Source organism: Rana temporaria, chromosome 2 (genome assembly GCF_905171775.1).
Source record: "Rana temporaria chromosome 2, aRanTem1.1, whole genome shotgun sequence".
Lineage (NCBI taxonomy): Eukaryota > Metazoa > Chordata > Amphibia > Anura > Ranidae > Rana > Rana temporaria.
Window position 1 is genome coordinate 283,283,154 of NC_053490.1, and position 26,366 is coordinate 283,309,519.

Sequence of the window (26,366 nt, forward strand, 5' to 3'; positions counted from 1 at the left end):
GAGGCCCTATACCGCTGCCTGTAGCACACTACGCCCGAAGGCGGCAACCTCATGTCCTCTGACATCGATTTGGTAAATGTATGGACTGAAGACCAAGTTGCAGCTTTCCAGATCTGAGCAATCGAAGGCCGATGATGCACTGCCCAGAAGGCACTTATCGCCCTGGTCGAGTGCGCTTTAACAGGAGAAAGGAGGAATTTCATTCCTTAAACCATAAGTTCGAACAATCACTTGTCGAATCCATATAGAAATGGTCGATTTCGATGCTGCCTGGCTCTTTTTGGGACCATCTGGCAGGATAAACAAAACATCTGTTTTACGTATCTGAGCAGTTGCTTGCAGATAAACCTTCATTGCTTTCATCCGCTGACTGTGGTTCAGAAAAAAAAAAAAAGGAAGACAAAACAAGATCTTGATTTAAATGGAATGGCGAGACCACTTTAGGAAGAAAAGTAGGGTGGGGCCGTCATACAATTTTGTCTTTGTGACAAAACTAAGGCTCTTTACAGGAAAGAGCTGCTAGTTCAGAAACTCCTAGCAGAGGAGATCGCAACCAAAAAAAGCCAACTTCTGACTTAAGAGGTTCAATGGAATATGACAAATAGGCTCAAAGGGCTGCTTCTGCAGGCTCAACAAAACTCGATTCAAATCCCAGGGGCACAAGGGAGGTTTGACTGGCGGATTTATCCGCAACACCCCCTGAATGAATGCCTCAGGTCTCTGAAAGAAGAAGATCGATAGAGCCGAGATTTGACCCTTAATAGTACTGAGGGCTAATTTCATATCTACCCCCAATTGACAGAAGACCAGAATCCAACCAATTACATTTTTGAGGGTTCAACCCTCTTGATTCACACCAGGAAACATATGCCTTTCAGATTCTATAATAAATGAGCCTGGAGGTCGGCTTCCTAGCATTAATGAGTGGAAAGAACTAGACCCGAGAGGCCCAGTTTCTTCAGTAAGTAGGTTTCAACAGCCAGACTGTCAAATTTAGCTTTTGTAAGGAAGGATGAACACTGGAGCTTTTGATAACAGGTCTTGGCGAAGTGGAAGAATCCAAGGTTTTCCCACCGCCATCCTTAGGATCTTGGTGTACCAGGACCTTCTGGGCCAATTCGGGCCACCAAGAGAACTGGTATTCCTTCTTATTGCAAAGAAGTCTCTAAGAACGGTACTGGGGGGGAATGCATAGACCAGGGAAAACTGATCTCAGTGAATCATAAGTGCATCTGTTCCGTAGGATAGAGGATCTACTGTCCTAGATATAAAATTGTCTAATTTCCTGTTGAACCTGGAAGCGAAAAGGTCTACATCCGGGGTCCCCCATCTCTGGCATATATCCTGAAAGATGTCGGGGTGGAGAGACCATTCCTGGTGGCTCAGGTAATCCGCTTGTCAATTCTCCACTCCTGGGATGAAGATTGCAGAAATGCAAGGAATACGAGTTTCTGCCCATGTTAAAATCTTGCTCAACTCTGAGCATTCCGACTCCGGGTGCCTTCTTGGTGATTGATGCAAGCCACAGCAGTAGCATTATCGGATTGAATCCAAACTGGGTAACCCTGTAACCTGTGTGTCCAGGTTCTGAGGGCTAGGTATACTGCCCGATTCTCCAAAATGTTGATAGGGAGGCCTTTCTCGGATTTGGACCAAGTACCTTGGGCTGAGGCTTCTTCCAGAATTGCCCAACAGGCTGGCATCCGTAGACACCACTTTCCAAGTTACTTGGTGTTTAACCACCAACTGAGGCTTTGGCGCACCTCTGAGGACAGGTGCATTGGCCAATCTAAGGCCTGGATCTCTGTTCCAGGCAGTCAGGATACTGTTCTGAAGTAGCCTTGAATGAAACTGGGCATACGGAATGGCCTCGAAAGAGGCCACCATTTTCCCCAACAACTTCATGCAAAGGCGAATTGATGGTTTTCCCTTTGCCCTGACCATGCGGACCAGATCCTTTAAGAATTTGATCTTTGGCTCCGGAAGAAATACTTTGGTTTGGGTTGTGTCCAAGACCATGGCCAAATATTCTACCCTTTTTTGTGGCTGTAGAGAGGACTTCTGGAAGTTTAGGATCCAACCTAGACACTTTAGGTATTTTACTGTGCAGAGTACGCTGTGGTTTAACCGTCCCACTGACTGTTCTACCAGAAGTAGATCGTCCAGATAAGCCGTCACCATTATGCCCGTCTTCCTTAGATTTGCTAGAAGTGGGGCCAGAACCTTTGTAAACACGGGAGGTGCCGTAGCCAAGCCAAAAGGTAGCGCCACAAACTGATAGTGGGGGTTTCTACAGCGAACCTTAGGAACTTTTGGCGAGCGGGATGAATAGGCACGTGTAAATATGCATCTTTGATGTCTATTGACGCCAATAATTCTCCACCCTGTAGAGTGGAAACCACTGATCGAATCGTTTCCATTTGGAAATGATGAATGTTAAGAAACTGATTTAGGGCTTTTAGATCCAGAATGACATCTCCGTTTGGTTTCGGAACCACAAAAAGGTTTGCATAGAACCCCGTGCCTTGGAAATTACCCATGTGTCCAGGATCTCTGTTTGCCAAGCTGTTGAAATCCTCCCTCCTCACGCATGAGCAGTAGAGCAGCGCGCACACCGCCGTGCTCGCTCACGTGACCATGCCCCTTATTTCTCGAGTTAATGGGGTAAAAGAGCGCCCGCCCGCCCCCCCCCCGTGCACGCTTATGTTCCCGACATGGTGAGTGGAACTCTAACCCTTTACTCCCTCTAGTGGCGGTTTCAGGCAAGACAGCAAATGTAAAAAAAAAAAAAAAAAAAAAAAAAGAAGGGGGGGGAGTTCTTAAAGGGTCACTAAAGGAAAAAAAATGATTTGCTGAAATGACTGTTAACTTTTATGTCTCTATACCCTGTTAACTGATTCCCTTTAAAAATGATTAAAAATAGAATTATATCATATAATGTGCCTCTAGTTTCACTTTCGGTTTTAAACTGGTTTTTATGTTTATGTGAAGTAAAGAGACCCACAGAACAAAAACAAAACAAATCCAGGGCAGTGCTTTGTTTTTAAAATTAATCTGATTGGTTCTGAGGAGTTTTAGACACACAGCTTAGACCACACAGTGAGAAGCTCCCATGAGTTTTTTCATAAGAAGCCAGACAAGCAGGAAGTGTGGAGATCACAGCAGAATTACAGCTACTTCAAAGCAAAAATGAACAATGAGGACATGAAACCAGTACTGCAGTAAGGTAAAGGAAGCTATTTAGCTAAAAAAAAAAATTCCTTTAGTGATCCTTTAAGTGTTTAAAACTTAGACCTTATCCCCCCACTTACCTTATCCACGCCACAGGACTGCCGAGATCAGACAGTACCAATCTTCACTTAATAAGCACTTTGGATGGACCCCGCGGTGTAGCTCCTTAAAGAGTTGTAAAGGAAAACATTTTTTTCCCCCCTAAATATCTCCCTTTACCTTAGTGCAGTTGATTTTGTTTTTAAATGTCCTTATTTCTTCTCAAAAAAAGGTTACTTCCTGTTCTTCTGTCTAACTACACACCGTAATGCGAGGCTTTCTACCTGGTGTGGGCCACAGCTATAGCTCTCCTATCTGCAGGGTCCTTGAAAGCGGGAGCCCCTTCCACAGGCAACGTGGTAGCTTTGTTCAGTCTGGATACAGGGGGGTTCACTAACAGAGGAGAGGTCCATTTTTTCAGGAAGTCCTCCTCAAAAGGATAAGGACCGCAAAGCATTTTGGAACAGAAAAAAAACTTGTGGCCAATCCCATTCCTTGTACAAATTTTTTTCCAGATAAGGAACACAAGGAAACACCTTTGCAGTGCGGGCCGGCTTGCAGTGCGGGCCGAATTCTCCATTCTCTGAGTATCCCGCACCGCAGTGATAAGAGCTCCCACTAGCACCCCATCATGCGCTGACCCTGATGCAGGGTCATCCTCACTGTCTGGGCATCCCCAGAAGAAGGCGGGGGGGGGCGCTTTTTACCCCCCCCACCAGGCCATGTGCCGCTTCAATCCTGGCAACAAACGCCTCTAGGACTGCCGTCATAGCATCCACAGAGGCTGCAGGTACAGGGGCACTAAGGGTTAACACTGGCATGTCTGGGGGAGAAGCATCTGGTTTGGACGCCATGCTGACCCACCCTTTTGCCACCCTTGGAATGCAAGACAAGACCCACAGGCCACCCTCCCGGCCGCAGCAGAGAACAGGGGACCCCCCAGAGGACTCACCATCCGACCAGGCCTGTACTGCTGCTGTCTGTCCCAGAGCGCTGCTCTGTGCTGTGCCGTCCCTCAGGAAGTGTGCTAGAGCTGTTTGCGCCGATTTTTCAGCTACCAGAGGCAAAAACCCATTGCATAAATGGCCACCGACATGCAAAAAGAGCATTTGGGCTAAAGAAAATTGCCCGCCGATCTCCAATAAAGGCGCCCGGCGCCGCCAAAATGGCGGCCGCGATTACAGTAAAAAACACACATAAAGCAGTGAAAACACCCGGGACCCCCAGGCAGGCCCACCCCGCACACACGGCAGCAAAACCGCACCCCCTAAGCAGACACAGCCCCCAGTCACTGGATGGAACACCCCAGACGAACCCCCCCACCTCACGGCCGACCCCGCCACCCAGAACGTGGGGAAAGGAGGGAGAAGAATGGAGAGAGGAAAGCAGGGCGGACCCACAATCGACCTCCCCAGGATTGGACCAGCCGCACCACCCTGCCAGAGCAAGGGGACAACTACCTCCCAGTCCTGCGACCACCGGCTGGAGGCATTCTGGACAGAACCAATGTCCACGCAGTTATGGCATGGCTGTCGGCCTGGCACACTGTGACACGACATAGAGTCCGGTCATATGTGTGCCCTGGAGCAACAAGGCATGTCGTGGACGGCCCAGCGCGTATCTAAAGGCCTGCACACACTCGATGCCCGAACTTGGGGGGACTACAAGGATCGAGGATCCAGCCTGTGACCCAGTCGGCAGTTGATTGTAGATCTCCGGATCCAAAAATGCAGGAAAACAAAAAAAGAAAAGCAAGAAAATTGCAAAAAAAATCCACAGAGAACATGGGCGCAGAGAAGCCATATCATTCTTCTTTGCTAGGCTGAAAAAAATTGAGGCTGCAGAGCAGAGAGTGGGGGATGTACTGTACTGTGTGGAGTGTTTAACACTAAAACAAGAAGAGAAATAAAGGCGCACCAGCCTAGTGTTACCGTTGACAGTTTAATAAAATTGTATAAAAATGGAAAACTACTCACAATGGAGATAAAGTAGGCTTGTCAACAACGATGTAGTAGATACCCCTCGAACCACACTCCAGAATAGGGGGGATAGAGGTGTGTCACTGCCGGCTTGCGCGTTTCGAGGCGACAAGGACCTCTTCATCAGAGCCCGGACTGCTGGGCTCTGATGAAGAGGTCCTTGTCTCCTCGAAACGCGCAAGCCGGCAGTGACACACCTCTATCCCCCCTATTCTGGAGTGTTGTTCGAGGGGTATCTAACTACATCGTTGTTGACAAGCCTACTTTGTTATCTCCATTGTAAGTAGTTTTCCATTTTTATACAATTTTATTAAACGGTCAACGGTAACACACTAGGCTGGTGTGCCTTTCTTTCTCTTCTTCTTTCGGTTTCTACTAGGACTTTCCCCGTCCATGAAGGGCAGCAAGGCCGCTGTTACTGTTTTTGACACTGCTGGTGTTTTCAATGCGGAATATTGAATTATTGTTGGACAATCCACCCGTGCGCAGGAGTTCGTTTTTTCTGTATATCACAGTGTTTAACACTTACTTAACATGTTGTTTTTCGGCTTAGTCAATCTCCTAGAAAGAAGGATAATACCCTAAGGTCAATATGCTGCTGTGTCCGTCCATGAACGGAAGAGAAAAAAAACCACAGTCATAACATTTAACAGTTATAGTCAAATTTTGATCTTGGATTTCGATACGCTTTAAAAATAGAGACGGATGCTAGACTCACAATTATCGAATTTTTCATGCACTCTCCTTGATCACTTGAAAGATCATCTTCAGACATTGAAAGTACTACTTCAAAGCAACTCCTGAAAAATAGTAAAAACACAAGATAAGGGGACAAAACTCAGCTCAACACAGTCAGAATTTGCATACTGTACATTACCAGCTCCTGGGACAAACATAAGGATGTTTAAAAAGATGTATATGCTCTTCTAGGTTTAACTAAATTATCAGTATAACGTTTTAGAAAAAAAAAAAATCAGCTTTACACCAAAGCTAGGCAAGTTTAGGAGATATTCACGGTATCTACAGGTAAGCCTCATTATAGGCTTACCTGTAGGTAAAAGTGGTGCAACAGTGTTTACAACCACTTTAAGCTACAAGTAGCTGAATTTTAATCGGCAGGTATCAAAAGTTTGCACTATGAAGTGAATACATCCCAAACAAGCTCCAGTTTTTAACAGCAAAGAGATACAGAGTAACCCTATCGTACCTGTCCACGATGCTGGTCTTTATATAGGATCCAGGCTTTGCTGGTTAAAGTGGGCATACCCCAAAAGTCTCCAAGGATCTGAACCTGTATAGTACCCCATGGCCGACTAACATATTACATCTGTGCCTAAGTGAGCACCCATGCACGATTCAGTGCCGAAGCAACATAAACTTTGTGTACGGCTCCCAACGTTTTTCCAAGGTTGCACTGCTTCTAATGTTCTATAAGAAGACCGTGAAGAGCTGATTGAAGTATCCAAAAGATGAAATATGAAAACTAGTTGAAGGGAAAAGAGGTCCATCACCATAGGACACTAGCAAAAACACACACACACACACACACACACACACACACACACACACACACACACTTGGAGTGGGTTAGGGTTATGGGGGAGGCACCCAGAGGGAGTGTGCTCAAAAGCTTTGCCAGTGTCCAATCACCCAAGGATATGAGCCTATAATCCAAAGTATATATAATAATAAAAAAAACTAAAAAAAACACTGTTCTATACAATTAAAAATGCCTTTTTTTATCATCGATTGAGGGATTTAAGACAGAATAGGGGCCACCTTCAATCAGAAGGACCCATGCCCAATACTGAACCAAAAGAACAGAGAAACTGCCAACAACCCATGGGAGGTGGGTTTGTCATCAATCCCAGGAGGCAATAGTAATGCTGAATGCAGAGAGAGGAGATTTCAGCGTGATGTTGGTGGTGGGTGGGCGGGACCCAGCAGCCTGCAGCTATCAAACACCAGCCAATGGGATGGAATCTGGGGGGGCCGCTACATGTATGTGGCCCCGCCCACTTTCTAAAGCAGCCCAATCATTGGCTGGTGTTTTGATAGCTGCAGGGTGGGAGTCCCGCCCACCCCGACATCACTTCTGACAGCTAGTCTCTGCATTCAGTTACATATAGTTAATACACTCCACAAAAAAATCATCCGAACGAACTTTCGAAGAACGAACGTTCGGTCGTGAGCGCAAACGATAGTGCCATCATGTAATGACCGATAAATCGTTCAGTGGACATAAATAAAAATAAAAAAAAAATTGTTCGTTTTTTTTTTTACATGTACCTAGTGCAGAAAATTTGGACGGGAAAAATTTCCAAATGTGTCCTTCGTTTTTTTCGGCTCAAAAGCGTCCCAACGATTTATCGATTTTGTGCCCATTAACTGGCCGAAAAACGATACTGTCTGAACGACCGATTGTCGTATAGTGTATGGCCAGCATAACTGAAAGGGACAAAGTGGCTCAGTGTGACAATGCCAGTGACACCAGCCATTCAATGCGGCGTGCTGGGGGCAATGCGATGCTTGATGTTATGGTGGCAATGTGCTGGGGGAAGGAGGAAGCAGGAGGAACTCCGCACAGGGATGGTGGGAACCCCTCATAATGGGGCACAGCGGGCGTACAGACCCGGGAACCCCTCATAATGGACACAGCAGGTGTACAGACCCAGGAACCGCTCATAATGAGCACAGCACAGGGATGGTGGGAACAGCTCATAATGAGCACAGCAGGGGTACAAACCCATCAACTCAGCACAGAGATGGTGGGAACCCCTCATAACGGGGCACAGCGGGTGTACAAACCCAGGAAATCAGCACAGGGATGGTGGGAACCCCTCACAATGAGCACAGCACAGGGATGGTGGGAACTCCTCATAATGAGCACAGCAGGTGTACAGCCCCAGGAACTCGGCACGGCACAGGGATGGTGGGAACCCCTCATAATGGGCACAGCAGATACTATTAGTCCTCTTTAAGCGTCCAGCTTTTTAAATTCATCATAACGAATGTTAGTAATTGTTACGAACAGTGAACGAATCTAGCGAAAATTTGAATTTCGTACGAATCCGAATTGCGTTTCGGACACAAAATAACGGCTAATGCGAAACGGAACTAAACAAAGTGAATTTATTGACAGCGCACATGTCTAGTATATGTATACACACACCACAAGATACATATATAACAAGAGATTGTTTCTGTGCAGAGGTTTGCATAGATGAGGGGCAGCAACTTCCTCTGACACTCCCGTTGCTATGGAAACCTGACCTGAAACCTATTACATTGCTTGTGCAGCACTGAGCATGTGCAAGATCTGCAAGGCTGAAATCCAGGAAGTAATACACCGTCTGGCTTCAAATGCCCACACTTAAGATGGCCACGGTCTAATGCTAGTTTATAAACTTTCAAAATGCTGTAATAACCTAACAAAACGGACCTTAGTTTACAGACTAACTTTACTAGAATACATTAAGCTTGTGTATTATAGGGGTATTTTTATTTAAAAAGTGTAATTTCGGCCAGAACACCACTATAAAGTGTATTTCCACTTTTGCAGTCAAACTTGCGAAAACCAACAAGAAAGCAAAAAAAAACACTAAATTAAAAAACAAACTGTCTTTTCTTAGTAAATATTTTCTCAGTTTCAAAATATAACAATACAAGCATGAAAACGGGGCTAGACAACACGATGCACAATGTAATAGAGCTTCCAAAAATGTACAAACTATAGCGCTGCTCAGCCATTCACAGGAAGCTTTATGGTTCATGAATAAATACAAAGCTTCCCGAGAAGGAAATCATGATGTCATCCACCTGCCCATCCAGCGAGGTAAAAAAAAAAAAAAAAAAAAAAAACACACACACACACACACACACACACACACACACACACACACAAAAAAAAAAAAAAAAAAAAAACACACCACACAGCTAGGTGTACAAGCACGGGAAATTTGCTGTGGGGCAACTGAAATAAATGCAGTCTCATAGTAATTAACCTGTGAGCGAAAGTGGGCATCACTTGCATCCAAAAGCCAAGATGTCCAATACCCGGGGGACCCATGCAGTTGTACAAACTGACCCACTACTTTAAGGGCTCTTTCATACGTCCTGTCAGTTTCTTTTGTGCAGGGACCGCCCTGTCTCAGCTCCGCTCTGCCCTATGGGGAACCGGATGCAGACGGACCGTCTGTCCGTCTGCATCAGTTCCGTTCCGCCGGACGGAAGAAAAATAGGGTTTTCTTCCGTCCGAAAACCGGATCCCGACGGACGCGGATGCTCCATCCGCTAACGGACGCGTTAACAGACTTGTAATGAACGGACAGGCGGATCGGACATGTGAAATGGGCATAAAGAAGTGATAGTGCACCATCATGCTAAGGGTTTGTAGAGGGAGGCTTAAGCAGATCTCCAGCACCTGGACCTACAGTCTGAGAGGAGTTAGACTGAAACGTATGCACTTCTAAAAGCAGAAAAAAAAAATGACAAAATGGGGCTGCTCTGCAATTTCCACACACCAGCAAGAGCATACTGTGGCCAAAGTGATCACTGATGGTGTGCAAGAAAAAAAACAAAAAAAAAAAGGCCCATATATAGGACCATTCTTCGAAGGGACGATTAATCAGTGTTTTGAAACACCCTTCAGCATTCCATGCATGCAGTGTTCTGAGCTCGTGCTGTGCACAATTTCAGAAACTTGTTAATAGACTATCACAGCTAAAAGTCCAAGGCTACAAACATCTGCTCAATAACATCAGGGGACCTACACCAGCAACAGAAGGGTTCTTTAGGCTTTTAATCAATTCTGGCATGGTATGACAAGAGAACAGAGGCATTTGATTAGAGTTCCCACTAACACAGGACTGATCAATTCACTAACTGGGATACTCCTGAGGAAGTCACATGATAGTGACGAATGCGCATGAGTCCACTGAGAGGTATCGGAGGTGACGTTGGCGACAGATTGCCCCTCTTTTTACATGCTCAATTGTATTTTGGATTATGTGAGTACCCCTGTCTATTTTCTTTGAGAATTAAAATTTTTAAAACGGTATCACACCATCGATGCTTTATTTCTTTGGGGCGAGAAACTGACCAATCTGGGACGAGAACCCCAAGGAGGACCTGCCGTTGTTGGATCAGAGCCCATCGAGTGAACCATCTAATGTGGTTGGATCTATATGCTGTTACCTTACAGCAGTAAGGTAAGGGGACATCCTTACTTACCCTAAAAGGATCACTGGATACCCATTTTCCTCTCACTCCATATTGCGGACCTACACTTGCACTTTTGCTTTCTTGGACTTTTGAAATTTTACTTATATTTTTTGCTAATATTTTTCAAACTCTGTTGATGGACTGTTTATCACCAATATAGGAGTGTCACTTAGCACAGTTACCTGAAAAAATTTTTTGCACCATTACTTATAGTGTATTTCATCACATTAAGAGGAACCTGTGTAGTTATATGATTTGCACCATTACTGTTATTGTTCACTGATCATTTATATTTATTTTTATGCTGATGCCATTTGGGCTATATTGCTCCTCATTTCAATTACACCTACTTTCATTCCCCTCCCCCACCTGTTTATTCACTTATCCATTCACCACTGATTAGCGCAGCACTACCCTCCCCATTTTCAATTGCTTATGGTTTGATACACCTTCCAGTGCCGCAGCTGTACCTCCACTTCTCATCACTTTCATTTCCCCTCCCCCTTTCTTCCCCTCTCTGTTTCCCCTCCTTTGATAAGCGCGGTAATATCCATTTTTCCACTATTTATCACTAACTGGGATAACCATCCTATCAGTAAAGTTCCCAAAAATGTAAAGTATGCTTTGACCCATCTAGTGGCATCTTTATTAATGTTGATCACTCCAGCATCCACACTGGGCACAGAGCACCCATCTGTAAATCTCTTGTTAAAAAGGCACTGCCTCAGGTAGGGCCCATGACCTTTCAGGGAGTTTCTAGTCTGAACATAGAAGTCCTCAAACAGTGAGTGGAGTAGAAAGATCTTTGCAGCTGCAAGAGCTCTATAGTCCTCTGCCTATATATATCAGCAGGGTGATACGCAATGCATAAATGTTCGACCACTTACTGACTGCCCATAACAGATATACCACTACAGGTCGGCCCTCCTGTGCATGCAGAATCGCATCTATACAAGAGATTCTGAACTTCTGCCTACAGGGGCCGCATGTGTGCAGCTTCCGCTGCGATTACTCAAAGCAGAAGCTGATCTGCAGCGCTCCGTTCTGACGGGGGGGTCTTAAAATGTTACTAAACCCACAACAGTAAAATCTGTCTGTATATGCAGCATAGCATGCTTGTTATACTCACGGGGAAACATAAGGGGTTAATCCTCTGCATTGTGTAAAAATAGGATTTTTATGTCATACTTACCTGTAAAATCCTTTTCTTTTTCATACATCATGGGACACAGTCAGGTTATTATTTATTACCATATGGGTTATACTTCATCAGGTGAATGGACACTGGTAGATCAAAGATCTTTAGAAAGGAAGTGACCCAATATTCATTACCTTCTGGGACGTACCATTGAGCGGAGGGAGACACCCTGCCAAACACTAGCCATCAGTTTTTATACGGCAGCCCACAGAATCCTCGGCTGCTCGAACATTTTGCGAACGTATGCACTGAAGACCAGGTAGCAGCCTTACAAATCTGAACCACAGATACTTGATGACGAAAAGCCCAGGAGGTTCCTACACCCCTGGTAAAATTGGCTCTTAGTCTAAAGGGAGGAGCTTTACATTTCAGACCATAGGCCTGAATGACCAATTGACGGACCCCTTCTTGGGTCCCTGATCCTCGGATCTCCACAGATCTAGACAAATATACCTTGTCTGCCCAGACAACGTCCAAAGAATGCAGTCGGTCTCTTCTGCCGAGCGAGGCTGAGAGAAAAAAAAAAAGGCAGCAAAATAATGTCCTGATTAAAACGAAAGGCCGACACCACCTTTGGCAAAAATGATGGAACAGGTCATAACGCGACCCTGTCGTGGTGAAGGATTAAATACGGTTCCCTGCACGACAGGGCCACCAATTCCGACACCCTCCTAGCCGAGGTAATAGCCATCAGGAAGGCTAGCTTGCGCGACAGCAAGTCTAATGAAATTTCCTTAATAGGGTCAGACAGCTTTTCTAGCATTCACTAGAGACACTACTGATCCACAGATGTGGTCCTTCAGCACCCTGGCTCCAATAGCCGTGCCATCAAATGTATATCCTAATTTTTTTTTTTATTAAAAGAAGAACAAATTCTAGAATAAACAGACACATTGACATAATGGAGTAAATTTTTCAGATTGTCAACATAATACAGAGATATAGAAGGTATGGCCAGAATACATAGCCATCATCTATCACAATAACAGAACGTAAGGTGTGCGATATGTATCCAAATACTAATGGGGTTGAATAATAGTCTACCAGCCATGATCCGGAGTACCACTATGTGTAAAGAGTGGCAGAGATCCGGAGTCACAGGGAATCCCAGTCGCGATCCCTGAGATAATCTCAGAACTCACGGCCGTATGAGGGCCCCTTGTGCGGTCATCTGTATCGTATATACAAATTCTAGAAGAAACAAGATATGAAGAGATAGGTAAAGAGAAGGAGAAAAAAAAAAGAAATGAGGAAAGAGGGTCGTCCTGGAGTTCCCTACGGAGTCAAGATGTAATCGATCCACAGGTCCCATGTCTCGTTAAATGTCTTGGTTTTATTACAAAGTATATGGGTGAGTTTATCATTAATCATAATCCAATTGAGTTTACTTTTAACATGGTCAAGAGGAATTACCGACTGTTTCTAGTGCCTAGCGATTGTGATTCTCCCCGCCAGCAATATATAAATTAACCAATTTTACAGATTTTTTTGGGTGTTTCATCAGGTAGTTTGTGAAAGAGCAACTTCTGGAGATCTGCAAATGTTTACCCCGTTACCGAGTTGATGAAATTGAATATCCTAATCCAAAACCTAGTTACGAGGGGGCATTGCCACCAATTATGGTGCATCGTTCCCAACTCTCCATATCGTCAGAAGCAATTTCGTGAAGTGTGCCATCAAATTAAGAGACTGTAGAGACCTGGAGACAGTAGATCAGGGCGACATTGAAGCTTCCATGATCTGTTTCACGATCTCCAGGAACCAGAGCCTTCTGGTGCCACCAGAATGACTGGAACCCCCTCTTTCCGAATCCTGCCGTAACAAGTGTGGATGAGAGGCATCGCCCAGAGGCGATTCAGTTCGCATGTGTTGCGCTTTACACGTTTCTCACTCACTCAGAGAAAGCATAAACCAGGGAGTATTGGCTCCATTGAACTTTCAGAGCATCTACTCCAATTTCCAGAGGATCTCTTGTTCGAGATACAAACGGCTGTAGTTTGTTGTTGAACCTGGATGCCAGTAGGTCAACCTCTGGCCATCCCCGACGTTGGCAAATTTCTTGGAACACCTCTTGGTGTTGGGACCATTCCCCCATGCAGATCTGTTGGCGGCTGATAATCTGCCTTCCAGTTCTGTACTCTTGGGATATGGACTGCCGATGGCACATATTTTTCTACCCAGGCAAGTATGTAGTTCACCTCTTTCAGAGCTAAATGACTCCTGGTACCGCCTTGGTGGTTTATATAGGCCACTGCAGTGGCATTGTCAGAATTGACCCCGATAGGCAGGACCCATTCTGTTCCTGATCATTTCCCCTGGGCCGAGAGCCCGTTTAGGGTCACTCCCTAGCCTGAGAGACTGGCATCTGTAGTCGGTACTCTCCAAGTTACTGGGAGAAAGGATTTTCCCTTTCGCAGGTTCTGATCCTGCAGCCACCAGTTTAGGCTTAAGCATGCCTGAGGGGATAAGCACATTGGATAATCCAGGGCTTTTCTTCCCCCTGTTCCAAGCCATCAAGATGTCTTGTAAGGGTCTGGCATGGAACTGTGCATAGGACACCGCCTCGAAGGAGGATACCATCCTCCCTATAATGCTCATAGAGACGCGAATGGAGGGTTGTCTGGTGACCTTATCTGATGCACCTGATCCTTCAGGGCACAGATCCTTACGGGTGGCAAAAAGAATACTCTTGCTTGGACCGTGTTTAGGATCAACCTGCATTTTCCGAAAATGACAGTGTTGCCGATTGAAGAGGAAAGGTAATTTTTAAGAACATTCAATTACAATACGACTTGTGTCGCGATTGTATACACTATATTGTTTTGTCTTTATTTGCCATCTTCCCCCCCCCCACGAAAGTTAAGTTGCCCTTTTAAAACTGATCTCTGGGTTTTTAAAAAAGAAAAAAAGGTTAAAATGCCTAATATTTCTAGGGGCAATTGGAAGAGGCTGTATTACATAGCATACTCCCCTCTCTGCCTGGCTTTAGCATTGTCATCTTCTCTCCGGCGCTCCAGGCAGTGCTTCGGCATGGTCGCGTACAGGGTTATGAATTTAGCATTATATGTTGAGGAGCCTGCGACAGAACACTTTAGACAGGCAGCAGCACTGGACCAGCCACATGGATGGAGGAAGTCTGCTGAAGCAAGGAATAGGGTATTACTTATTCCTGTACCCCCTTAGACAACCATTTAATGCTTGCAGTGTTGGGCCAAGGGGATTTTTTCCAACCTAGAATGTATGTCAGGGCACATTTCCCCATGTAATCTGTTGATATACCAGAAATTCGCTCAGCTCCTATTCTAATTTTCTGTTGTGGCGTAACAGCATGGGATCCAGCCCACACATGCACACCCATGGGAAGTGGCTGTCTATGGATGCTCATGGAGAAGGAGGGGGAGCTGGAGGGGGTTGGCATCGAAGGATCCAGGTCACTGTGCAATGCCACTGTAGAAAGCAGGCAAGTACAACATGTTTATTAAAAAAAAAATTAAGACTTTACAATAAAATTAACTAAACAAGCCGAAGATAGAAGCTGATTGAGTGGCATGCACAACTGCGCTAGATTTTGGCTGCTCCAGTTTTGATCAATTCCCCTCCACCACATATTAAGACAGGGCTCGACAAATCCCGGGCGCCAGGTCGCCATGGCGACTAGAAATAGGGTCCTGGCGACTTGAATTGGAGGGGGCCATCTGGTGGTGAGCCGTTGGTATTACAAGTTATTACCACCAGATGTGAGCTGGCGCCATCTGGTGGTGGCCGTTGGTATTACAAGTTAAACATTACAAGTTAAACAGCAATTCTAATGTCATTTTACACTATTTTCATTGCCATCTTCTTCCCTCTAATTAGAACCCCCAAACATTATATATATATTTTTTTTATATCCTAACACCCTAGAGAATAAAATGGCGATCGTTGCAATACTTTCTGTCACGCCGTATTTGCGCAGCGGTCTTACAAGCGCACTTTTTTTGTGAAAAAATTACACTTTTTTTCCATTAAAAAATAAGACACCAGTAAAGTTATCCCCATTTTTTTTTATATTATGAAAGATAATGTTACGCCGAGTAAATTCATACCAAACATGTCACGCTTCAAAATTGCGTCTGCTCGTGGAATGCCGACAAACTTTTACCCTTTAAAATCTTCATAGGCGACGTTTAAAAAAAAATCTACAGGTTGCATGTTTTGAGTTACAGAGGAGGTCTAGGGCTAGAATTATTGCTCTCGCTCTACCAATCGCAGCGATACCTCACGTGTGGTTTGAACAGTTTACATATGCGGGCGCTGCTCACGTATGTGTTCGCTTCTGCGCACAAGCTCGTCGGGACGGGGCGCGTTTTCTGGCTCCTAACTTTTTTACCTGGCTCCTAGATTCCAAGCAAATTTGTCAACCCCTGTATTAAGATAAGATGAATAAAATACAAAATGCATGCAAATTGCAGATTTTACTTACAATACAAGTCTTTCGAGAAGTAACAAAACATCTTCACACTCAGTGGTAAGGTAAGGTCTTGCACTTGCAAAACTTCTCAGAGCAGTTTCATAAATATCTGCACAATGCATGAGGCTTTCTGATGCTGCATTATCCTCAGTGTGCTGTAGTAACACCTAAAAAATAAAAAAAAGGCAATTGTAATGAAACGTATTTATTCACCCTAAAATCATGCTGGACGCTAGTTACACGATTAATCGTTAAAGCAGAGTTTCACCCAAAAAGAGAAGGGACACAGCACACAGGAACAGAGCTGAGGGTGTCAACCACTAGTTGTGTGTTGGAGCTCTTTCCCCAATTACCTTTTTACCTCTTGATGTCAGGAAAACCTGCCAGATGTAAAGCATATAGAAAAACAATGCATCCAACAGAAATGACACCAAGTACCCTGACTTGAGACAAGTATACACTATAGAGTGATATGCTACGTTCATGTCTGAGGTTTACAACCACTTGGCACTGGACGATGTCGCTGGACTTTGAGCGGTTATACCGGGATGACCATCCTGATTTTTTTTTTTTTTTTAAGAGCGAGTAGAGAGCTTTTACAAGTGGTGGGAGGGGGGTCCCACCAGGGAACCTGGGATTCCAGCTGGCAGTTCCGCTGACTGCCCATGGATGGAGCGTATCGGGGCGGAGTATTTCATCACTTTCGGCTTTGTCAGAGGTAAACAAAACCATCAGATCATACCGATCTTAGTATGAGCCAAAGCTTTTAAAGGGCAGAGGAGACATCTGGGGTCTAATAGAATAGTGTAGAGGACACGTCACTGCCTATTGCTAGGGCAGTTTACATTCCTTGTGATAATAGAATAAAAGCGCTGCCGTTCTTGACACCAGGCCATCCTCCAAAGGACTTTGCCTCACTATGCGTGCAGATGCACTCACACTATATGCTCTCCTCTGGTGGTGCCCAGATCCTGCAGCTGAATCAACTGTAGGAGACGGTCTTGGCGCTTGCTGGACTTATTTGGGCATCCTAAATCCTTCTTCAAAATTGCAGTAGAAATGTTTAAGGCATTGCGTTAATTTTCATGGCAAGGAGGGACTTTCCAATAATTCTTGCACTTATTCTGATCACTCTTCATAACATTTTGGAGTATATGCAAATTGCCATCATAAAAACTCAGGCAGGAGACACAAATATTTAATTTTCACATTCTCAAAACTTTTGGCCACGGCTGTAGACTAAAATGAAGTCTGTAGCGTGTCAATGACTACTGTTATGCCTTGTTCACACTAGTGTGATGCCAGACATCACATACGATTCACACCGCATTTCTGTGCAGATCCAATGCGATTTCAGCCAAACTGTATGGCTAAAATCGCAGCCGCACAAAAATGGTACAGGAGCTTTTTTTTGGTCCACACTGGAATCAGATTGCATGAGTATTCACACCTATGAGATCAGATTCCTGCACAATTTGTGAACTGAATCTGGGGGTTTCATTAACTTTACATGGACACCTGCAGCGGTTTGCAGATCTCTGTGTGAACTACTGTGCGATTCAGGAATCCGCACTGAATTTGCAGGGTTCTCGCATCACACAAGTGTGAACCGGGCCTTAAAGTGATTGTAAAGGTTCAGGTTTTGTTTGTTTTTTTAAATAACAAACATGTTATACTTGCGTACTCTGTGCAAGGGTTTTGCAGAGCAGCCCCGATTCTCTTCTGGGGTCCCCCTGGTGGCGCTCCTGGCTCCTCCTCCACACCGAGTGCCCCCATGGAAAGCCGCATTCCATGGGGGCACTCATGCATTCTCCCGAGTCCTGCTGTCTGTCAATGGACGAAGCAGGACTCAGCCCGCCCCATGTCACTGGATTTGATTGCTGCTATCAATCTATCTAATGAGGACCTGAGACAGCAGCTGGAGCTTCCGGGCTCATTCTCGCTGCTGGAAAGATCGGGTTCAGGCAAGTAAAAAGGGGGCTGCTGCAGCACAGGAGGTTTTTCACCTTAATGCATAAAAAGCATTAAAGTGGATGTAAAACAGATTAATGAAATTTGAGCTGGGCACAATACAGTGCCTTGTGAAAGTATTCGGCCCCCTTGAACTTTGCAACCTTTTGCCACATTTCAGGCTTCAAACAAAGATATAAAACTATTTTTTTTTGAAGAATCAACAAGTGGAACACAATCATAGAGTGGAACGAAATTTAATGGATATTTCAAACTTTAAAAAATAAAAACTGAAAAATTGGGCGTGCAAAATTATTCAGCCCCTTTACTTTCAGTGCAGCAAACTCTCTCCAGAAGTTCAGTGAGAATCTCTGAATGATCCAATGTTGACCTAAATGACTAATGATGATAAATAGAATCCACCTATGTGTAATCAAGTCTCTGTATAAATGCACCTGCACTGTGATAGTCTCAGAGGTCCTTTTAAAGCGCAGAGAGCATCATGAAGAACAAGGAACACACCAGGCAGGTCCGAGATACTATTGTGGAAAAGTTTAAAGCCGGATTTGGATACAAAAAGATTTCCCAAGCTTTAAACATCCCAAGGAGCACTGTGAAAGCGATAATATTGAAATGGGAGTATCAGACCACTGCAAATCTACGAAGACCTGGCCGTCCCTCTAAACTTTCAGCTCATACAAGGAGAAGACTGATCAGAGATGCAGCCAAGAGGCCCGTGATCACTCTGGATGAACTGCAGAGATCTACAGCTGAGGTGGTAAACTCTGTCTATAGGACAACAATCAGTCGTATACTGCACAAATCTGGCCTTTATGGAAGAGTGGCAAGAAGAAAGCCATTTCTTAAAGATATCCATAAAAAGTGTAGTTTAAAAAGTTTGCCACAAGCCCACCTGGGAGACACACCAAACATGTGGAAGAAGGTGCTCGGGTCAGATGAAACCAAAATCGAACTTTTTGGCAACAATGCAAAACGTTATTGTGACGGTATTGGTATGATATCCCCGTCAACGTTCCCTTCTTCCCATAACGAAAATCACCCCAATATTCCACGAGGAGGGATATCCCTGGAATCGCCCAGAAAGCCACACATGCCAAGCTTACTGCTAGAACAAGACACTTTAATGTTATATCACACAGCTTATATGTGGTTACAACCTGTTAGGAACGCCCCCCCTCACACAGTGGGGTTTCCCATACAGATTATAGGAGACAAGTCGGAGCCGACCATGCAGACACGTTTCTTTAGATAAAGACATCAGTGGAGTTAATTAATACACTGAAGCAATCAGAATAATTAACATACTACTTCTCTAATCATTTAGCCTGATGATACAATACACATCTTTTAAGGGTAAACACAGATCTTCTTCACACAACACAATAGATCAATTAACGTTTAGAATAGTGAGGGGACATTAGCACGTCAATAACCTGTCAGAGGAATGAATCACACATGAAATTCCTTTCTACCTCTACCCATATGGCTAGCAGGGAGCAGTAAACTGAGACATATAGGCAAATGCATCACAGTTATGTTTGGCGTAAAAGCAACATAGCTCATCATCCTGAACACACCATCCCCACTGTCAAACATGGTGGTGGCAGCATCATGGTTTGGGCCTGCTTTTCTTCAGCAGGGACAGGGAAGATGGTTATAATTGATGGGAAGATGGATGGAGCCAAATACAGGACCATTCTGGAAGAAAACCTGATGGAGTCTGCAAAAGACCTGAGACTGGGACGGAGATTTGTCTTCCAACAAGACAATGATCCAAAACATAAAGCAAAATCTACAATGGAATGGTTCACAAATAAACATATCCAGGTGTTAGAATGGCCAAGTCAAAGTGCAGACCTGAATCCAATCGAGAATCTGTGGAAAGAACTGAAAACTGCTGCTCACAAACGCTCTCCATCCAACCTCACTGAGCTTGAGCGGTTTTGCAAGGAGGAACGGGCAAACATTTCAGTCTCTCGATGTGCAAAACTGATAGAGACATACCCCAAGCGACTTACAGCTGCAATCGCAGGAAAAGGTGGCGCTACAAAGTATTAACTTAAGGGGGCTGAATAATTTTGCACGCCTAATTTTTCAGTTTTTTATTTGTTAAAAAAAGTTTGAAATATCCAATAAATTTCGTTCCACTTCATGATTGTGTCCCACTTGTTGATTATTCAAAAAAAAATTACAGTTTTATATCTTTATGTTTGAAGCCTGAAATGTGGCAAAAGGTCACAAAGTTCAAGAGGGCCGAATACTTTCACAAGGCACTGTATCTACAGTGTTCTTATATTTCTCTCCAAAGCACTGAGTCCTGTGGCTTTCTCCTGCTCTGTAGCTCTGTCTGATAACTTCTGACAAGTTCTCCAACACAGGAGATAAAAGCAGCCTGAAATTTGTGTCGTGTGAGGTTGCTATAAATAGAGATTAGCACAGAGCTGCCCTATTCACAGAACAGCTCTGAGAGTCTTTGCCTATGTGGAGCAGGGTGTGCCTTTCCTCCAATCAGTTGTCTTGGCTGTATGCCAAGATCCCAGTCCTGAACAGGAAGAGAAAATCTCAAACAGGAGGTAAGAATTCTAAAGAATATAATGAATGAATGAATGAAAACTTATATAGCGCAACACATGCGAACTTAATCGCCTCTGGGCGCTTGTTGTTCCTGTCTTCTTTGGTATCAAAAGAGATGAGTTTTGATCTTTCTCCTGAACGCCAAGTGGTTCTCCTCCAACCTAATAAAGAAAAGACAGCAGATATGCATGTAAAATTTATGTAGGGAGATTCATTTCATCCCTGTGTATCATCTGAGGCTGTTCACTTCACTGGGTATATGTGAGGGTTTACATCCACTTTAAAGCAGAGCTCCACCCTATTTCAATACATTATCTTAATCAAAAAGCAGACTAGAATGCATTAAGGAACGGAAGTTTTTTTTTTTTTTCGGGACAGTACCTTTGTTATCAGCAGCTGTCACTCTGCTATCCGTCTCTCTTTTGCGGGTAGTGCGTCATATGCTTTACCCGCAAGGTCTCCTGGGAACTTTTCTCATTGCTCCCAGGATTCATTGCGGAGGTTTCCTCAGAGTTATCGCAGGATTTCCTAAAGCGCGACGCTGCTGTCTCGTCACATCAGGCTCCCCATCACAGATTACTCCGGAAGCAACGTTATGCCGTCTTCATCTTGCTACTCCCCACACTCCTGCACAGTAATGATAGAGTGAGAAGGGTCAGGCGGTGTAGCAAGATGGCGGCGACAGGACGTCACTGCCATGGCAATCTGGGATAGGAGAGCCGAATGTGACGTGACACCGCCCGTTTAGATGGAAACCCAGAAGTTGACGACACTGCTCGGAAAAAGGAAATAAGTGCTTGTGGGCTTCACAGTGCCCACAAGCAAAATGGAAACGGCTTTACAAAGAAAAATAATTCCAGACGAAAGCGGATGACTTTAAACAGCAGAAGCGTGAGTCCTCTGTTTATACGCCATAAATATTTTAATGGCCAAAAAAAAAAAACGAACGAATGGCCGCGGGAGTTCCGCTTTAAGATGAAACCTCAAGACTTTACAACTCCTTTAAACACAGGTTTACCACCATAGGGAAAAAAGCTTCCTGTGAATTTTCAAACACCACTTAAAGTCAGAAGACAAACCTGCGGTGTGAATCCAACAGTGGATTTCGAATATACAGTGGAACCTTGGATTACGAGCATAAGTTGTTCCAGAAGAATGCTTGTAATCCAAAGCACTTGTATAACAAAGCGAGTTTCCCCATAGAAGTCAATGGAAACTCAGATAATTCGTTCCACGGTGACTTCTATGGTATGCAGTACCTCAATGTGGCCAGAGGTGGGGGGGGACGCCGGATGCACTCGGAAACACGCGGCAACGGAGTGCTTCAGAATGCATCCAAGCGGCTCTGAATGTCATTGGCGCCCCACACCTCTGTCCAAATGCGGTACTGCACACCGCAGAGGCTTAAATCCTGCTCAATTTGCGAGACAATGCTTGCTAACAGTCAGGATTTTAAAAAAAATAGCTCATGTTGCAAAACGCTCGTTAACCGCATTACTTGCAATCTGAGGTATTACTGTAGCATCTAAATCTTGGAAATTCTAAATCCTACACCTGTCCTAAAAAACAAAAGACACGTCAGCTAGAAGCACTGGACTATGACCAACTTTAAATCTTGCAGCTCCTGCTACAAACAATATAGGGGTTGCGATATGCCAAGGCTTTATTAGTGTTTTGATACATAAGTAAATGCCAAGTACAACAAACAGATAAATTATCGCTAGTCAGAGGGTTTCACATTAACAGGAAAACTATCACATTCAGGATTTTACACCACCAGCTAAAAGGAACTTCATGAGCACAGAGGGCAGAACTTAATTCAAATTAATTATGTCCAGATGCATTTTACCTGTACATTTTAGCTGTCCCCGCCAGGAGAAGACAGCGATTATCATCAGCAGCTAAAGCAGCCGCTTGCGATAATTGGAGAGAGAATCCAGCAGGCTGGTTGTACCCATGTTTATTGATAAACATGGTACATTCAGCACGTCCATTAACTGTTTGATTTACTGCTGGCCCCTGCTGAACCGGTTGAGATTCGAACCGTGTATGGCCAGCCTTACACATCCCGGGAGCCAGGACATACAGAGGCTGGTGGGCATCATGGAGGGCCAGCTGTCTGATACTGGAAGAATCAACCTCTTGCAATAGCTGTTTGGAAAAGATTCTCCTTTTCAGAGTGTTACTGTACTGCAGCAGAAAAGTTTAAGTCACCTCTCCAAACAGACAGGACTGTGCTGTGTGGCAGAGTTGTGTAAATCTCAGGACTTGATGGACATAAAATGACTGGAGTTTAAGACTCTACACTAAAGCACAAATAGAATACATAAACCAACATAACTAATGCTGTTCTCTCAAGCTCTTGCAATTCCAACAACTCTGTCCTGTAAATTCAGGCAAGCAACAGCAATATTTCTTGATTTCATTTTACAAGTTCAATTGTTCTTTCTCCACTCATAGGACCTCAGACAAACAAACAAGTATCACTTCTCTCTAATGAGCAAGCAGGTGACCCAAGTAAAGTCTACTACAATGAGGATAACTGTGTTCTTTCTACACTGTTTATATGTGTATATATTTAGTTATTTTTCTCTTCATTTATATTCATTTTCCTTTTGTGTATATAAAGATATTTTGAGAATCCTACATAGCTTTCTTGCGCTATGGTGCAGCATTGTATGCTTACTTATGAAGTCTTTATTTTAGATTATTCTGTATGTCTGTGCGTCCCTGAAGTAGCCCTCTAGGGCAAAACATGTAGGACTAACAGCATGAGACACATACGTAAGCTCCTGCACGGTGTTCTCCTTTTTGTGATCATTTTTATCATATATTCTTTTGTATAATTAGATTGTATTTATTATTAAACATTTATAATTTTTATAGTACGACGGTTTCTGAATGATTTCTGTGGTTCTGAACTTCATGATACTGTTCAATATATATCTGAACTACCCAATATGCATCTGTAAAATCCCACGCCATACCCCTTTATTGGGGCTCTATATACAAGTAAACTGCAAACTGAACCAATAAGTGGGCAGTGATCTTCACAGCTATGCAGAGAGCAAGCTAGTGTGTGAATCACAAAATTGGCTTGACAGACCTATAAATTATAAGTAAAACAGAAAATGTGGGAATATTTAAACCATCTATTTATCCGTTTAATTTAAACAACAGAGAGAGAAGGTGGATAACATGCTCAGAGGAAGAAGTTTCAGAATTAAAGCGGGGGTTCCGCGGGTTATCAATTTTTTTTTTATATATTATTTTTGAGCTCCTACCTTTAGCACCCCTGCACCAGTGTGTCCCACTCCTTTAGCCGCCGTAGTCTGTATTCTCGAGGAAACGATATTTTATAAAAACGAGCGATGTGCGTTTCCATTTTAACTGCGGGCACTGTGAAGCCCACAGGGTAGTCTTCCGGCATACGCCGTCAACACTACACGCTTGCTCAGTCACGTGACCCGCGAGATATCGCGGGATTAGAGCACAGCGCGTCTCCTGGGATTCTCAGCACTCACTCCCAGGAGACATAGCATAGCGCTGGTCGGGGGAAAAGGATCATACACGCCCACTCCCCGCGGGGAATTTTGATCGACAGGACACAGACGGCAGCAGTACAAAGGTAACAATGGCGATTAAAAAAAAAAAAAAAAACGTTGATTATTTCTTGTCTATGGCTAGTAGTTGACTTGATCCAAAGTGACAATTTAGGGTGAACCTCCGCTTTAAGTAAACATGAATCTGCAAGATTCCTAGTAAGGAAGATGCCGGTACATCAAACCTAGTGTAGCTGATATAATTGAGACACTTCCCCTTTATCCTAGGCAATACAGTTCAAGGCAATGCTTCTGCAATAGACTTTCAACCTCAGATCTGCAACCTGCAAGTTAAGTGGTTCTTAACATACTGTGGCTGATGACTTTTAATAGGACACTTACCTGTCCTGGAGTCCAGCGATGTCGGCACCGCAGCTGATGTTTACATCAGCTGTCAGGTACTGCCACCGTCATTGTATGTAGCCTTACGGCTTCATGCCGGGAACCCTACTGCGCATGCGCCAGACCCGGCTCCTCTCTCCTACTGGCCCGGCGACAGGGGGAGGAGGAGGGAAACACACAGTGACGTCACAGGCCTCAGCGTGGACTCCCGGACGTTCACTGCATCAAATAAATAATGGATGGGACCATGTATCCTCAAATCTTGGGTGAGAACCTCCTTCCCTCAGCCAGGGCATTAAAATTGGGTCGTGGGTGGGTATCTCAGCACGACAATGATACAAAACATACAGCCAAGGGAACAAAGGAGTGGCTCAAGAAGAAGCACATTAAAGTAGTTGTAAACCCTCACACACTACTTTTACCTACAGGTAAGCTTATAATAAGGCTTACCTGTAGGTACTGGAAATATCTCCTAAACCTGCACCGTTTAGGAGATATTTACCATATACGCTTGTGCCAACGTCATCTGCACATATGCACTTTAGAAAAGGCACAATCGTGCCATTTCTAAAGGGCCCATGCTGTGACCGTTGGCTCCGGCCCGACTCCGGCCAGCCACAGAGCTGAAGTCCACAGCCCCGGAACGAACAAGGGTGAAGATGGATGCAGCCACCACTGGGGACATCGTGGGCTTCGTTTGCAGGCAAGTGGCACATAATGGGCTAGTATGCGATGCATACTAGCCCATTATGCTTTTACTTTGCAGGTAACAAATAACAAACCAGTTTTCAGACCTTAATCCCCTAGAAAATATGTAGAGTAGTAGAGCTGCATGATTCTGGATAAAATGAGAAATCACAATATTTTTACTTAGAATAAAGATCACGATTTTCGACATAACATAATTTTTCACATTATACAAAAAATCTACGAAAGGCAAATCCACTTTGCACTACAAGTGCACTTAAAAATGTGAAGTTGCTTTAAATCTGAAATGAGGGGAAGCTCTGCTGATTTTATTATCCAATCATTTGCAAGATAAAATGCTGCTGTTATTTTCCTTGCATGTCCCCCTCAGATCTACAGGGACTGCACTTCCAAGTGCACTTGTGAGCTTGTAGTGCAAAGTGGATTTTCCTTTAGTAGATAACCCCCATCGTCTCTTTATCACTGTTGATAAATTTCACAAGTTTTTTTTCTTCTTTTGACAGCTCCGAGCACTTAACATGCAATTAGGGGAACACTGTATTAAGATCGTACGGGGGGGGGGGGGGGTGTTAAATCGCAATCATAAATTTAACAATTAATAGTGCAGCCCTAATGTGGAGGAAGCTGAAGTTTCAAGTTACCAAACGTCAGCCCAGAAACCTTAAAAGAGTTGTAAAGGAAAAAAACATTTTTGCTGAAATGAGTATAGACACATAATAGTTAACTGATACCTTTTAAAAATGATTAAAAATAGATAAAAATCAATCATATAATGTACCTGCAGTTTCTAGTTTAGTTTTTGCATGTAGTTTCCTGCTTCTGTGATGTACAGAGCCAATACAGGGCAGTGATGGTTTGGAAAACGAAACTGATTGGTGCTGAGGGGTTTTAGACACACAGTAATCACACCTCCTTGATTAGTGACCACAGAGAGAAAGCTCCCAGTACTTTGGTTATCAGGAAACAGACAACCAGGAAGACACCCCCCTCCGGGTGTCACATTTGGCACCTTTCAGGGGAGGGGGGTGCAGATACCTGTATAAAACAGG

The 26,366-nt window shown here is 44.1% G+C and overlaps 1 protein-coding gene across 1 annotated transcript in view; it reads right to left on the reverse strand.

The window, feature by feature from the left end:
• RLF (RLF zinc finger) overlaps nucleotides 1-26,366 on the reverse strand; it is an 82,487-nt gene that overhangs the window by 51,065 nt on the left and 5,056 nt on the right. Inside the window, exons 2-3 of the mRNA XM_040337129.1 lie at nucleotides 16,133-16,287; nucleotides 5,968-6,049 (exon numbers count right to left, since the gene is read on the reverse strand). Coding sequence (XP_040193063.1) covers nucleotides 5,968-6,049; nucleotides 16,133-16,287 — 237 coding nt within the window. The remainder of the gene's footprint in view (nucleotides 1-5,967; nucleotides 6,050-16,132; nucleotides 16,288-26,366) is intronic.